Raw genomic sequence first — 16959 nt, forward strand, 5'->3', positions numbered from 1 at the left:
CAACCCAGGCATGTGCCCTTGGCTAGAATCGAACCCAGGACCCTTCAGTCGGCAGGCTGATGCTCTATCCACTGAGCCAAACCAGATAGGGCAATAATGTTTCTCTTCCATCGATGTTTCTGTCTCCTTACCCGTCTCCCTTCCTCTTGTTCTAAAAATCAATTAAAAAAAAAAAGAAAAACAAAATCAATAAAAACATATTTTTTTAAAAAAGAAAGTTCATAAATTCTCAAACATTGTGATGAGGTTTGTGATGGAAATGATCAGGTTACTGTGAAAATGAAATCAATTTATTTATCGAGTTTGGGTCATCTGTACAGGTCCCTTTGCACAGGTGGCAGGTAGGGTAAGTGTCCTGGAAGATGATAATTTGTAGCCATGAGCGTTCTGGAGACAGGGATCCACATGTTCCAAGGCCCTGAAGTGGGAGGGGGTTTAGTGCACTTAAGGAAGACAGGGAAAGTGAGACAAGACTGGAAAGACGGGCAGGTGTCAGATCAGGGTTGTAGTGAAGAATTTAGGTTTTACTCTAAATGCTTCCCATTGGAAGCCACTAAAAGTTTTAAGAAGGGAATTGATGTGATGATAATAATGAGAAGTAATTGACACTATTGATCACTTGCTCTGGGCCAAGCAAGGTTTTAAGCTTATTAATTAACTCAATATATACTTATAACAACCCTAAGAGGTGAGTACTATTTATAGTCCCATCTTTTAGACGAGGAAACTAAAGCACTGAGAGCTTAAGTAACTTTGCCAGTCACACAACGAGTAAACTCTGTTTTAATACCTTAGCAGTGTCCCGACTATGAAGCCGGAGGAGTTGTATTTGCTGAAAGACTGGCCAGAGTCGCAGGGGAAGGTTATGTTTCTGGCTCAGACAGCTGCCTATTACAGGCATATACTTCCCATAACGGATTGTTAACCAAGGCATGCACATGGTGACGCTCACAAACTTTTTAAGGCAGGGTTTTTAACAACAACAACAACACGTTCCTAGAAAACGTGTCCTGTTCAGGCTAGAAAATGCAAGGTGTGTCAATAGCCGCCTTGAAAACCCCACAAGTAACGGGGAAGAGTTGCATTCAGTCAGCAGAAAACCTGCTCAGGAAGGAGCCACCCGCAGCTCTGCCCAGGAAGTTCTGATCGGGGCAGGTGCGGAGAGCAGGTGCGCAGCGGGGAGGGCGTGGCTTGCAGGGGCTGGGCGGGGCGTGCAGAAGAGCGGGGGAGGCGGGGAGGTCGGGAACGGGGCCTTGAGACCAGCGAGGGAAGTAGTGTTGAGGGGCGTGGCCACGCCGCGGAGAGTAAGGGGCGTGGCGGCGGGGGCGGGGCGCAGGGGGACGGGCAGGCGGGGCTCCGCGCATGCGTGGGGAAGATGGCGCTACGTCTGCTGCGGAGGGCGGCGCGCGGAGCGGCGGCGGCGGCGGCGCTGCCGAGGCTGTGAGTGCAGGTTCCCTTTACCCGCCGCTCTGCCGGGCTCAGCCCGCGGCACCATGGGTTTTCCCGAGTCCCGGTAGGAACCCCTGCGGGGCTGGAGTGCTGTGCGCCCCCGTGCGCCGGCCGACCTCTGTCTGCCAAGGTCGCCCCCTGCTCGCGCCCCCCTGTGGGACGTGGGTGCAGACCCGGAACGTGGGTGCAGACATTCGGTCTGGCAGCCCCGGAAAACGAACCAGCCTCCCCGCTAATGGGAGCGGTGAACGCGCGGAGGCTCCATAAAGGGGCCTGGCGTCACCTCAGCTGCTCACCTAAGGAACTGGAGCACCTTCCCTGGTGTGCGCCGCAGGCGGTTCCCAAACTGCTCGGTCTAAGGACCCCTCTACACGTGAAAAATTACTGAGGACCCTTAACAGCTTTTGCTTGTATCTTGGTTTTTACTGTATGAGGAATTAAAACACTTTAAAATATTTATTTAAAAACAACAAACCCATTACATTTTAACACAAATGACATCTTTAATGTATAAATAACTATATATGTATATATATGTATATATGTGTGTATATATGTATATATATGTATATATATGTGTGTATATATGTGTATATATGTATATATACATATATATATGTATATATATGAGGTAAGAAGAGTGGCATGGTTTTATATTTTTGAAAACCTGTGGTTTAATAAAGGACAATTCTATCAACTGTTCTGGGGGAAATATACAAGGAGATTTCGATCTCACATAGATGCAGATACTTGTTGGAAAAGGGAAGCCCTCCTAGACCCTTTCAGAGAGGAGGGTCTCGGGGACCCCTCAGGTGTCCTCGGACCACACTTTGGGAACCGTTGGTCACCCACTTGCCTGAATACCCCTTATCTCATTTGCTTCCTTGACCACCATGTGAAGTCCAGTGACTTGTTTATAAAGATGGGGAAACTGAGGCTCGGAGTTTGGTTCAGAAACCAAGTCTGTGGTTCCAGAACTTCTTACATCTGCTTGCTCCCTGCTTCCTGACTCACCAGTGTCCCATGCCAAGACCGACCAGGTGAATGCATCCCACCTTCCCATTTCCTACACCCAGGCCAGGGACAGGGCCCCCGGCTCAGGGGATCGGCCCTGGAACCAGAGGAGTCATTGAGGTGTATATGCAGACCCTTCCAGAAAGTCTCTTTTTCTGGCCTACGAAGGGGCCTGTTCAACAGTGGGTCCAGTGACCACCCGCAGTCACCTACTTGTAAGGTGCTCGGTGCTCAGCGTACAGTGCTCTTCACCTCCATCAGCACTGGCTCATTCTCAACACACCTGCACACCCCACCACGGCCTGGGCTGCAGGCTTCCATGCAGGCTGCTTTCCAGAGGCTACACCCTGACTTAAATCCTCCCATCCTGGTGTCTTCGAACACACAGGGATGGGAGAGGTAAAGGCACCAAACGTGAACTTAGGAAAGCCTGATTAGAGGAAGTCTTCATTTCTACCCAAGTTCAGTTGCATGAGCCAGTGCTAATGGAGGTGAAGAGCGCCGTATGCTTTTGCTGGCTTTTTCCTCCGGTTTTTAGAGCATCAGCACCATTGCTGACAGGCAGGGACCATTCCTGACTCCTCTTCCCAACCCTCCAACCTTTGCCCCTGTTGCAGTGCTGTCTGGTGCTTCCCTGCCCAGCCTGTCTCCAGCCCTGCTGCTCTCTGTGGCCACTGTTCAATTTATGTACTCTGCCCTCAAGTTGGGGGACCATAACTCTTCACTCCTAGGTGTTGCTATTATTAGGGGTAACGTTTCCATTAACCCCCCCTTAGCTGATAGAGCAAAGAAATATATGTGCGTGTGAATAGCAGCCCATGCATATACACACATCTACAAATATTTCTATATGTAACCATCTGTATCTACATTAGTCTAAACATGAATTCATATATAGGGTGTCCCAAAAATATATACATACGCACTTTGAATAATTATAAAGGCAGTGTTTATTAAAATACATTTCATTTTCAAAATTGAGCTATCGGGTGTTAAAGTGTGTAGACATTTTTTTTTTGGACACCCTGTAGCCTCCACTTCTAATCCATTACTATATGGCTCATTCTAGACTTCTCCCTTGCTTATTTGTAAAATTCCACTCCAAACAGTGAGAAACCTGGATCCCACCATAGCCGTCTAGTTACTTAATTGTTTAATTTCAGCATACTCATATAGCAGTATCTGAATTGTTAGACCATACTTCATGGGGGCAAAAACTTTATCAACTGGGTAAAAAGAAGACAAATGTAAAACTTTAGACAATAAAAAAAAAAACTTTGTCAACTAGAGTACAGTGCTTATGTGCAGTTCCTTTCCCTTTAGTCTTACAGGGTCTACTCATTTCCAGAGTTAGTTAGGTTAGTCCTTTTTCTCCCATTCCCTTCCATGAGGTTTTTTCCTGTCTTTGTACTACAGTTAGATTCTCTTGTCACGGCCTGCATTCTTTCCTGGGATCCCCCTACCTCCCAAATGATTTTTTTTTTTAAATAACATGTATTAAGGCTCACTCTTTTTGCTATAAAGTTCTTTGGGTTATGGCAAATGCATAATTTCATGTACCTACCATAACAGTATCATACAGAATAGTTTTGCTTCCCTAAAAATTCACCTGTGCTTTGCTTATTCATCCACCCCCCTCTCAAACTTCTGGCAAGCACTGGTCATTTTACTCTTTCTATACAGGGGTTGGCAAAAGTAGGTACAGTTGTGAGTATACAAAACACAGTTTATTCTTGTATTATTTATTAATTATTGTATTACAACTGTACACCTACTTTTGCCCACCCTGTAGTTTTGCCTTTTTAGATTGCATTCCTTCACTTAGCTATAGGTATTAAGGATTCTCCATGTCGTTTTTGTGCCCTGATAACTCATTTTCTTTTATTGCTGAATAATATTCCATTGTATAGATGTACCTATTGAAGGACATTTTGGTTACTTCTAGTTTTTATTGATTATGAATAAAGCTGCTATAAATATTCGTGTGCAGGTTTTGGATATAAGTTTCAAATCAATTGCGCAAATACCTAGAAGTATGAGTGTGTGGTAAGACTATATTTAGTTTTGTAGGGAGTACCAAGCTGTCTTCCAAAGTGGCTATTCTCTTTGGCATTCCAACTATGATGGTCCTGTCGGCAGTTTGCTGACCACTGGAATATAGGAAAGCAATAGACTTTTTAAATATTAATTTGTGTCCTACAAGTTTGCCATAATTACTTGTTAATTTCATGAATCATTTTTTGTCAGCAATTAGTATTGTCAGTTAAAAATTTTTTTAGCCATTCTAATAGATATGTTACTGTTTTAATATGTTAATTTTTTTAAAACTTGAAATTGCCTGATGTTGAGCATCATGTGTGTATCTTTGGTGAGGTGTCTATTCAGATCTTCCTATTTCTTCATTGGGTTCTTTTCTTATTGTTGAGTTTTAAGCATTGTTTTCATATTGTAGATATAAGTCCTTTATCAGATATATATTTTGCAAATATTTTCTTCCAGTCTGTAGTTTATCTTTTCATTTTCTTATTGGTACTTTTCATAGAGCAGAAGTTTTTCTTTTCATCAGTCATATCAGTATTTTTTTTTTTCATGGATCATGCTTTTGGTGTTATATTTAAAAACTCATTCCCAAATCCAAGGTTACATAGATTTTTTTCCCACATTCCCTTTTAGAAATTTTACAATACCGTGTTTTATACTTAGGTCTATGGTCCATTTAGAGTTAATTTCTATAATAGGTGTAAGGTTTGTCTAATTCACTTTTTTGCATATTGATCCAATTGTTTCAGCCCATTTGTTGAAAAAAACTATCCTTTCTCCACTAAATTGCCTTTGTCCCTTTGTCAAAGATCAGTTGACTATATTTGTGTGGGTCTATTTCTGGCCTCTCTGTTCTGTTATATTGACCTATATGCCTATTGCCAATATCATGCTGCTTTTATTACTATAACTTTATATTAAGTCTTGACGTTAGGTGGTGTCAGACTTCCAACTTAAGTCCTCTTTTGTACTGTGTTGGCTATTCCGAATCTTTTGCCTTTCAACATAAACTTTATAGTCAGTTTGTTGATAACCACAAAATAGCTTGCTGAGATGTGTTTGGGATTGCATTGAATCCATAGATTAGGTTGGGAATAATTGACAGCCTAACATACTGAGTCTTCCAATCCTGGAACATGAACTGTCTCTCCATTTATTGAAGTGTTAATTTCTTTCATCAGAGTTGAATAGCTCTCTGCACATATATTTTGTACATGTTTTGTTAGATTTATGCCTAATTATTTCATATTTGAGGGTGCTATTGTAAATGATATTGTGTGTTAAATTTCAAATTTCAATTGTTCATTGATGTTATATAGGAAAGCAATAGACTTTTTAAATATTAATTTGTGTCCTACAAGTTTGCCATAATCACTTATTAATTTCATGAATTATTTTTTGTTAATTCTACATAGACAGTCATGTCATTTGCAAACAAAGACAGTTTTATTTTTTCTTCCCAATGTGTATACCTTGTATTTCTTTTATTTTCTAATTGCACTAGACTAGTGGCCCGGTGCACGGATTCATGCACATTGAAAGGAAATTAATTAGAAGGTGGCCGCGGGGTGGGACTGGGCAAGACAGGCCAGACACACCCTGGAGCCAACCTCCTATGGTCCCTCCCCAGTCTGCTGCACCTGGGACAGCGCCTTGGCTCGAAGGGCATCTGCGGAGTGAGCGGGGGCCCCTCTGACAGGTGGGGTCCCTTAGCCTGGCCTGTGGGGATTGGGTCGACACTGGCTCTCTGACATCCTCTGATGGGTCCCAGAGTGCAAGAGGGCACTCTGCAAAGTTGCTGTGGTACAGGGTGTGGAACGCAAACACAAGTGTGCAGTAAACCAGATTCGGGGCCGACAGTGCCCCAGCAACAACATAACCCATGGCCGAAGGTGGAATCACACGGCCCTGGAAGGAATCTGGGTCCCTCCTCTCTGGTTCCCGGTGCATCACCCGAGAACTGCCACTGCCAAGTCACTGCAGCTGGGCAGCTCCTGCATTGAGCATCTGCCCCCTGGTGGTCAGTGCACGTTATACCTCCTGGATGGTTGGACGGTTGTTTAGCCTTTTATATATAGAGATGGGGGTTTCAGTATAGAAGTGATAAGAGGGGACATTACTCCCTCGTTCCCAATCTTAGGGAAAGCATCCTGTTTCCCACCAGTAAGTCTGACTTAGCTGTGATGTAGATTTTTTTTAATCTACAGTTTGCTGACAGTTGTTTGTTGTGTGTGTGTGTGTGTGTTTTGTCATGAATGGGTGTTGGATTTTGTTAAGTTCTTTTTCTGCATCAATTGATATGATCATATAATTTTTTTTTTGTAGCTTGTTGATGTGGCAGATTACACTAATGACTTTTGAATGTCGAACCAGCCTTGTATACCTGGAATAAATCCCCTTGTTCATGTGTATAACTCGTTTTATTTTTTAAAATTTTTATTGATTTCAGAGAGGAAGGGGGGGAGAGAGAGATAGAAACATCAATGAAGAGAGAGAATCATTGATCGGCTGCCTTCTGCACACCCCACACTGGGGATTGAGTCCGCAACCCAGGCTTATGCCCTTTACCGGAATCGAATCTGGGACCCTTCAGTCCGCAGGCTGATGCTCTATCCACCGAGCCAAGCCAGCTGGGCTATAACTCTTTTTATTGGATTTTATTTGCTAATATTTTTGGATTTTATTTGCTAATATTTTTATTGCTAATATTTTTGTTGAGAGTTTTATACCTATGTTCATGACAGATATTGGTCTGTAGTTTTCCTTTTTGTCATGTGTTTATTTGGTATTGGTTTCTCATATGTGTATAAAGGGTGGGGCAAAAATAGGTTTACAGTTGTGAGTATGCAAAACACAGTTTATTCTTATATTGTTATTTATTAATTATTGTATCATGTTCCATACAAACAACTGTACACCTACTCTTTGCTGCTTGCCGGAGCCTGCCAGCATCAGTCGAACAGTACCTGCAAGGGGGGAGAGGATGAGAAAAGACAGACAGAAAACAGAATGGGATCGGGAGGACAGTAGCACTTCCCGCCTGTCCCGAGTTTATTTTTCTCCACACTTTTATACAGGGTCAGTTACATTCCATACAATACATCATTCCTATAATGTGGTAAGCATAATTATACCCCTTTGTTTCAGGTTTCCTACTGACCTTTACACAAAGCTCCTTATCTTGGCTAAGATCCCAACGGCTATACCTATACATACACCTCTGACGCCACCTACGTTCCTTTCCATCAGATAATCTAGCCATGCTTCTTGCTGAAGGATAATTATGCTTATACATTAACTGTGCTTAAAGGTTAACTAAGCTCTAGGGGACAGAATGTGTGATTACTAAACTATTGTGCTTAAGGGTCTCTAAGCCTAAGGGGGGCAGGATGCATGACTAACCTTGGGAACAGGCAGGCCACTTTGTGAAACCTGCCCTCTCGGGACTTTGTCAACTGAGGTCGCTCCCGACAGCTGCTTTCTTTTGTTTTAAGTTAATATTTTCTAATGTAATATTTTCAATTTCTTTAATGATATTTTAATTATTTTTAAAGTTTGGTGTTTTTTTTTTTTTTTAGTGACCATATACTTTGGGGGGGGGGGGGCTTACCATATACATTTTTTTAAGTTGTGGTAAAATAGACATAGCCTTGCCATTTTAACCATTTTCAGCGTACAACTTAGTGGCATTATTAAATTCATACTCTTGTGTAACCATCACCACTCTCTATTTTTTTTTTTTTTTTTTTTTTTGTCACTTCAAACAGAAACTCTGTACCCGTGAAGCAGTAACTCCTCCTTCCTCGGTGCCTGGTAACCTCTAATCTATTCCCATCTCTCTGACTTTGTCTTTTCTAGATATTTCATATAAGTGGAATTATATAATATTTGTCCTTTCGTTTCTGGCTTAGTTTACTTAGCATAATGTTTTCAAGATTCATCGATGTTGTAGCATGTATCAGAACTTCAGTACTTTTTATGACTGGATAATATTTCATTGTTTGTACATTACCATATATGTTTTAATTTATTGGAACCTACTTTTGATTTACACTTAATTCTAGAAGATAGAGAAATGTTACTTCTATATAGTTTTATCCCCCTTTCTTTTTTTGTGGCTTATTGCTATACACATTATATTTATATATATTTGTAAACTTGGTAATACATTGTTATAGTTATTACTTATATAATTTTATCTCTTTTAAAGAAACAGAAAAGGAGATGGAAGTATACATACAAACATACTATATATAAAACATATATATATGTATATGTATATATATAGAGAGAGATACACACACACTTTATAGTATATTTGTTATAATAATCTCACTATTTCTGGTTCTGTTCATTTGTTCTTGTGGATTTGAGTTGCCATCTGGTGCCATTTCTGTAGCCCAGTACATCTTTGCTCCCACCCACCTCCTTTGTGTTATTATTGGCAAATATATTACATTTCTGTATGTTAAAGGCCTAACAATACAGTTTATACAGTATTTTTTTATACCTTTGTTTTTTAAATTAGGTAAAAGAAGAAAGGAGCAAAAATATGCACTTATACTGTGTTTTATAATTACATATTGCCTGTACCATTGCTGTGTGTGTGTGTGTGCGTGTGTGTGTGTGTGTGTGTGTGTGTGTGAATTTGAATTATGGGATCACTTATTTTCAGCCTGAAGAACTTCCCTTAGTATTTCTTTTAAAGTGAGTCTGCTAGCAGCAGCCCTATAATTGTGCATGTCCTTTTAGATTTACTATGGATATCTTATTCTCCAGTTTTTCCTACTAAGCTTTTTGATCAGTGTGTTTTTGCACCAATTGTTAACCACCATCTCAGGTAGCTGTGATGTTAGATAATTGCTTCAGATTGTTTTCAACAAATGCCCTCAGAGAAAATGCTGTTTTCACTTTTTGAGCTCCAAGTCAGGTCAATTTTGCAAGTGGGCTCTTCCAGGGACCCACCAGACAGGTCAAATAGTGACAGTTCTCTGGGGATGGGGCTTTGAAAGAGCTCTAATCCTGCCCTGCCTCCTCCAGTGGCTGCCAGGCTGCTGGTTTTCAGGTGATTGTGGCTGTTGATTTTCAAGGCTACCACCAAATTGGGGAGAGGAGGCATAGGGTAAGTTAAAAAAACTTACATAGTTTGCTGTTCGTCCATGTTCAGTAAATGCTTCCAGATTGCTGTAAGACTGGTTAATTTCTAGAGTTCTGGAAAAAGTTGATTCTGACAATGTTGGTAAATATTTTCATTATTTTTATGGAGGGTAGGATTTTTTGAAGGTCCTTTCTCTGCAATTTTGCCAAAGTCATCCCAGCTTAGAGTTTTGATCAAGAATGGGTTTGAAGGTGAAGGGATTAAGCAAAACACATACACACACACACAACACATAAACATGGACAACAGTGTGGTGATAGCCAGAGGAAAAGGGGGTGGGGAGTAGGTGGAGGTGGGCAAAGAGGGGCGGGGGCAGGTAACGGGGGAACGAAAGAGACTTTGCTTTGGGCGCATGTTGCAGTGTGCAGATGATGTTTTATTGAGTTGTACACTATATGGTTTTGCAAACCAATGTCACCCCAATAAATTCAATTTAAAAACAAAGAATGGGTTTGAGTTTATAAAATGTTATTTTCGGTATTGTGATTTTTTAATATATATTTTTACTGATTTCAGAAAGGAAGGGAGAGAGAGATAGAAACATCAATGATGAATGAGAATCATTGATCAGCTGCTTCCTGCACGCCCCACACTGGGGATCAAGCCCAAAACTCGGGCATGTGCCCTGACAGGGAATTGAACTGTGACCTCCTAGTTCATAGATAGACTGACGCTCAACCACTGAGCCATGCTGGCTGGGCAGTTGCTTTGCTTTTATGTTTTGGTTAAAGTTTAGAATGTTAACCTGACCTTGGAGCACTGATGTTCACTATTGTTCCACAACTCTCATACATACTTGTATTTGTATGTATATAACCACAGTTGTTCATGTGGTCTATTTCCAAGTTTTCTTTCTTAGAAGTACAGAGATAAGTGTCCCTATACCCAAATTTGGCTACCCTTACTTGTATCCTTGGAGGTAAATTTCTACATGTGAACTTGCTGGATCAAAGAGTATGGACATTTTAAGCCTTTTGATGCTTGTTGTCAAATCACCCTCCATAAATTCAGGAGATAGATACCTGGATTCCAGTATGTTGTGTGGAGGCTTATTTGCCCATTTTCCTTGGCATCAGCAGACCCACGCACGGTACAGGAAGCAGGCTGTCTTGTTGGTTACACAGCAGGCAGCTCCAGGCCTGGAAAGAAGCCCTCCCCCGGCTGTCAGCCACTGGTGGTTTTACCCTCTGGGGCCTCGGCTGTCACACTGACCTAGCTACAAGGTGTTTCTGTAAACAGCCATGAAGTTTTACCTCTCCTGCAAGTTCTCTTCAGAACTACACCACATGTAGCATCTTCCTCTTAGCTAGGCTTTTGTATTAACAAAGATGCCAGATTTCATAAAAAAGGAACAAAGCCAATTTCCATGAGAAGCAAGGGTTCTATTTCACTAGGACGCTTGGTTTGGGCAAGACTGTCTTAACAGTTTCTCTGCATTATATTCTGACTGAGAAGGTAGTCACTCCAGTGCGGGGTATTTGCAGGATATTGAAAATTTTAAGACAACACTTTTTAAAAAAACTTTATTATTCTACTTGCCACCCCCAGTAAAATTAGGGTTACAGTTTAGTGGTAGGTGGTGTTTTCTGTTTAATTGAAAGTTCTACAATGCCGAACAATTGTATATTATCAAAATAAGGGCCTCTCTTTGAACCTTTTTAAAGTGTATATGGTCATTTAAAAACATCATTGCACATATATACATTGTATCAGTTTACAGGCTGTGCAGGCTTATTTTAAAGCACTTGCACTTGAATTGTCTTCTTAATTAGTCTCAGTATTTTTTGTGAGAGGGATGATATGCCCACTTTATTTTTTGGCCAAATACAAAAAAAAATTAAGGGGGAAAAAAATCCAAGCCAAGTGCTATTTTCATACAGAGACACTGGAGGGCGCTCTAGCAATGGAAGATGTAAATTAGTAGCCATGGGAGATGTAAATTGTCTCCTTACAAACATGCCTATTAGAATAAGATAGGGGAGTTAGTTTTCCTGATCATTTTTACGACAAATGAAAGACACATAGATGGTAGAGGAAATACTTCTGTACTAACCGACTGTCCTTTGAAAAGTTTATAAGAAACAAGAAGTGGCTCTGTGTTCTGTGCTTCCTATTCCCTCCTCCACCGCATTACCCCTTCCTTTACAGAGCTGTGTCCGCTGCCTGCAGCACTCTGCCACTTCAAGTCTTTGCTCAGATGTTACTCCTGGGAGGATTCTTTCCCAACCACCCTGTAATCATAGCACCCCTCCCCACATCAGCCTCTGCACTCTCTTCTCCCTCACTCTGCCTAATGATTTTTCCATTGCACTCACTTCCACCTGACATTGTACATTTATCTGTTTATTGTCTGTCTGCACCCTACCCCCACCCCCCCCAAATGTTCATGAGAGCAGGGACTTGGCCAGTTTATCCCAACCTTTATTCTTTTATACCATACTGTCTGGCACATAGTAAGTCTCAAGTATAGATTTGCTGAATGAAAAAAAAAAAAACACAAACACACACACACACACAACAAATTTAGGAAATGAAGTATTTAAGATAGTTTTCTTGGGGGATTAGTACCCTTTTTATTGTAGTAAAATATACATAACATACTTTCATCAGTTTAATCATTTTTAAGTCTACAGTTCAGTGGCATTAAGTTGTTTTAATTGTTGTACAACCATCACCACCATCCACCTCCAGAACTTTTCCATCATCGAAAACTGAAACTCTGTACCCATTGAACAATAGCCCCCCATTGTCTCCTCCCCTCAGCCCCAGTAACTACTGCTCTCCTTTCTGTCTCTATGAATTCGACTATTCTAGATTCTCATATAACTGGAATCATGCAATATTTGTCTTTTGTGTCTGGCTTATTTCCTTAGCATAATGTCCTCAAGGTTTATTCATGTTGTTGTATGTGTCCGAATTTCCTTACTCTTAAAGGCTGAATAATATTTTATTCTGTGTATGTACCTCATCCTCCCCGCCCCCTCCCGCCACACACACACTCATCCATCAGTGGACATTTGGATTGTTTCCACCCTGTGGCTCAGAAACATGATGCTAAGGTTTAGAATCGAAAATGGATGTCTTTGAAATGGTGATAACATCTTTAAATTATACCAGTGGGTATGATTTCTGCCTTCAGGAAAATGCTTTTAGTACAGATTAAAATAGAAACTTATTCAAGATCCTAAAAATCAGAATTGGTTTAATATCCCTATTGGTGCTATTCAGGTTATTCTTACAAATTTCAAAAGAAGAAAGCATTCACAAAATCAAGTTATTAATTCTCTGGTATAAGCAGGAAGATCCTGGATAAATACTGTGGGGTGCTAGTCCAGTGCTGACCTTGACCTTGTTCAAGGGCCTTGTCTAAATTGAGCTTTATTTTTCTCACAGTTGAAACAAGGAGGGTGGACTAGATGCCTCCTTCCAGTTGACATTCCATAATCTGAAAGGAATTTGGAGAATTCAGGAACACCAAACATGGCTTTTTGAGCTTTGAATTATTTTGGTCCATTTCAGCTCAGTTTGACCAGAGAGTGAAGATAATAGCTCTGCCCCCCCCAAACTTATGGGTGCAGTTTGCACTCAGTTAAGTTGAACTCCTCCTGCCACCGCGGGAGGTGTTTTTGTCTGTGTGTGATGCTTCCTCACCCTTTAGGTCCTCCAGGTCGGAGGTGCCTCCGTCATTGCTCTCTCTGCAGCGGGGGCTGCTGCCAGGTACCCGGTTCAAACACCCAATTCAGGTGTCAGCCTGTGTTTCTCCTGCTGTCTTAGTGCTCTCATGTTGACCCACAGATGCCCCAGTGCTTGGAGGACAGTGCTCTGAGGGCCCGTGGTCAGCAGTCCGCCTAGTGAGCCCGTGGATGTGAGGAAACCAGCATGTGGTAATGTCATGTGTATCCCCACTTGAATATAGTACGTTTTAACGAATGCTTTCTGTGCATGCCTTACCCGCAGAGGAGTCGGGCCAGTAAAGAGAATTTCTCCTCTACCAGGGAAGCAAATGTGGACATAGAGAGGCTCGTGATGTTCCTTCACCCCCAACCTCTGGACAAGGGCCCGGGCTGTGAATTTGGATCATCAGTGTCTTCCTGGTGCTGTAGAGCAGTCAGGTTTACCAGGTGACCTGGTGACATGCCTGAGACTGGAGAGAGTCTTAACCTTAGAACCTGCCCCCACCCCCACTGCTACCCACACACTCATCACTTCTTACTGACTCTAAGCTTGCTAAAGTGGACTCCAATCTTGTTATCCAGACCCTTACCCAGTGCAAATTCCCTGCTGTCCTCCAACTGTCCGCTGCATGAAGTCTCGATCCCTCAGGGTATTATGCACAGGCCTTCTCATCCATCGCCCACCTTTTCAACATCTCTCCCAGTGCTGTTCACCTTGCGCCATTCAACCAGAATGCTCACTGTTCCTTGTACCCACTCAGCCCTCTCCCCCTCTAATTTGCTCACACTCTTTCTCCCACCTTATCCTTCAGGTTCTGCCAATTCATCAGGGCTCCTGGCAAATGCTACTTACTCCTGGCAGCCATCCTTCCCCGGTCCTCTCAAACAGCAGCCCTCTCTCCCTTTTCCTCTGAAGCCCCAAGCCTCCTAATGGCTCTTGCCACCTTTCCTACATTAAGGTGATCTAGGATCAGAAGTCCGAGTTGACTTTGATGCCTTCATCTTTTTCCCACCCACACCCCATCTGTTGCCAGGTCTGTTGAGTTTCCCCTTTAGTTGTCAACGCTTCCCTATGGTATTAGTTTTCTCTTGCTGCTGTAACAGATTGCCACAAACAAGAGGTTTAAAACAACACCAGTTTATTATCTGACACTTCTGGAAATTAGGAGTCTGAAGCAGGTCTCAATGGGCTGAAACTAGGTGTTGGCGGGGCTGTGTTCCTTTTTGGAGGCTCCACAGGAGAATCCATTTCCTCGCCTTTTCCAGCTTCTGGAGGCTGTCCACATTCTTTGGCTCATGGCTCTTTTCTCCAGCTCAAAAGCCAGCAAAGCCAGTCGAATTCTTTTCCTGCTGCCATCTTTTTGGTTCTCTGTCTTCTGCCTCCCTCTCCCACTTATGAGAACATTTGTGATTATATTGAGCCTACCCAAATAATCCAGGCTAATCTCCCTATCCCAAGGGCAGCTGATTAGCAACCCTAATTTGATCTGCAAGTTCAATTCCACTTTGCCATGTAACCTAACGTATTCACGGGTTCTGGGAGTTAGGGCATGGACATCTTTGGGGAACCATTATTCTGTTTACCACACCCACTCTCCTAGATTTAGGTTTGAGCTTTTGGAGTACCCATCCAATTAGAACCTACCCCCTGCTGCCTGCCTCACCTCCCTCATTGCCTCCTATGTTACATGCTGCCTGCATAAATATCCTATTTAATAAAACCCTAATATGCAAATCAACCGAACAGCGGAACGACCGGTCGCTATGACATGCACCGACCACCAGGGGCCAGACACTCAATGCAGGAGCTGCCCCAGGTGGTCAGTGTGCTCCCACAGGGGGAATGCCACTCAGCCAGAAGCCAGACTCATGGCAGCACTAAGGACCCCTTGGGGGATGTCCTCCTGCCAGCTTAGGCCTGCTCCTTGGCAGGTGGACATCCTCCGAGGGGTCCCGCACTACGAGAGAACTCAGGCCGGGCTGAGGAACCCCCCAGTGTGTGAATATCGTGCACCGGGCCTCTAGTTACCATATATATTCTGTTTTCAAGATTTGTTGAGTCTGCCTCCAAAAATACTCTTGAATCTGCCCCTTTCACTTCGTCTCCACTGCCACCACCCAAATGGTCATCTCTCGTCTGGACCATTGTGAGAAAGGTTCCTTCATATCTACTCTACCTCTCTAAGCCATTTTTTAAAAATTGAGGTAAAATTCACATAACTTAAAATTAACCATTTTAAAGTGTACAATTTAGTACATTTACAGTGTTGTACAACTATAATCCTGATCTAGTTCCAAGACATTTTCATCACTCCGAAGGAAAATCCTGTACCTATTAGCAGTCACTGCCCATTCCCTCCTCCCCCAACCCTTGGCAACCACTAGTCTGCTTTGTGTCTCTATGCAGGTACCTACTCTGGATATGTATCTAATTGAATCATACAATAAGTGGCTTTTTATGATTGGCTTCTTTTACTTAGCATAATGTTTTCAAGGCTCATCCATGTTGTAGAATCTATAAGTATTTCATTCCCTTTATGGCTGAATAGTATTCCATTGTAGATATAGAATATATTCTATTTATCTACTCATCATTTGATGAACATTTGGGTTGTTTCCACCTTGTGACAATTGTGAATGGTCCCATTATGAACATTCAAGTGTTTGAGTACCTGTTTCCAGTTTTTCTGGGTGTATACCTGGGAATGGAATTGTTGGGTCATATGGCAATTTTACGTTTAACTTTTTGAGCAACCACTGAACTGTTTTCCACAGTGGCTTCACCAATTTACATTCTGTTGACAATGCACAAGCGTTCCAATTTCTCTGCTCCTTGCCAAAATTAGTTATTTTCCATTAGTTTTGACTTTAGACATCCTAGAGGCGTGAGTGGTATCTCATTGTGTTTTTTCCTCCAAACTATTTTTAAATATATAAATTGGTTCATTTCCCTCCTCTGCTTAGCATCTTTAAAGTACCTTCCCGGGAATGTCTGGTCTTGCCCCTTCTAACTCAGCATCTTGTTTCCACAAGCAAAGAAAGCAATGTTGAGGCTCAGCGATGTTTAGGCACTTCTCCAGGGTCACACAGACCTGAGCCAGAGCCCTGGCCATGCCATTTACTAGCCAGCTCCCTTTACTTTCCTATCTGTAAAAGGGGCTCATGATACTTACCACAGAGAGTGGTTAGAATTACGATGATGCACTGAATGCTGGACATGGTGCTTGGCTCATAAGAACATCAATAAACAGTGCATGTCAAAAGGGAAATATAGTAGTTCCCCATTATCCATGGGGGATGTGTTCCAAGACACCCCCCCCATAGATGCCTGAAACCTCAGATAGTACAAACCTTATATATACTATGTTTTTTTCCCTACACATATATACTTGTGATAAAGTTTAATTTATAAATTAGGCACAGTAAGAGATTAACAACAGTAGCTAATCAGAACAATTATAGCAATATAGTATAATAAAAATTATGTGAATGTGGTCTTTCTTTCTCAAAATATCTTATTGTACCACACTCACCCTTTCCTGTGATGATGTGAGAGGATGCAGTACCTATGTAATGGGATGATGGAGGTGAATGGTGTAGACATTGGGACGTAGCATTAGGCTA

General features: G+C 42.1%; 1 protein-coding gene across 6 annotated transcripts in view; it reads left to right on the top strand.

The window, feature by feature from the left end:
• The first annotated feature begins 1350 nt into the window (after positions 1 to 1350).
• CLYBL (citramalyl-CoA lyase) overlaps positions 1351 to 16959 on the top strand; it is a 219263-nt gene continuing 203654 nt past the window's right edge. For 5 of the 6 annotated variants that reach the window (XM_054719907.1, XM_054719906.1, XM_054719905.1 and 2 more), the window contains exon 1: positions 1351 to 1440. In XM_054719907.1, the coding sequence (XP_054575882.1) occupies positions 1363 to 1440 (78 nt within the window). In that variant the 5' untranslated portion in view covers positions 1351 to 1362. Of the gene's footprint in view, positions 1441 to 1469; positions 1514 to 16959 lie in introns of those variants that run through there. The other variant, XM_054719910.1, reaches the window with a different exon arrangement.

This window comes from Eptesicus fuscus, chromosome 8, assembly GCF_027574615.1.
Source record: "Eptesicus fuscus isolate TK198812 chromosome 8, DD_ASM_mEF_20220401, whole genome shotgun sequence".
Classification (NCBI taxonomy): domain Eukaryota; kingdom Metazoa; phylum Chordata; class Mammalia; order Chiroptera; family Vespertilionidae; genus Eptesicus; species Eptesicus fuscus.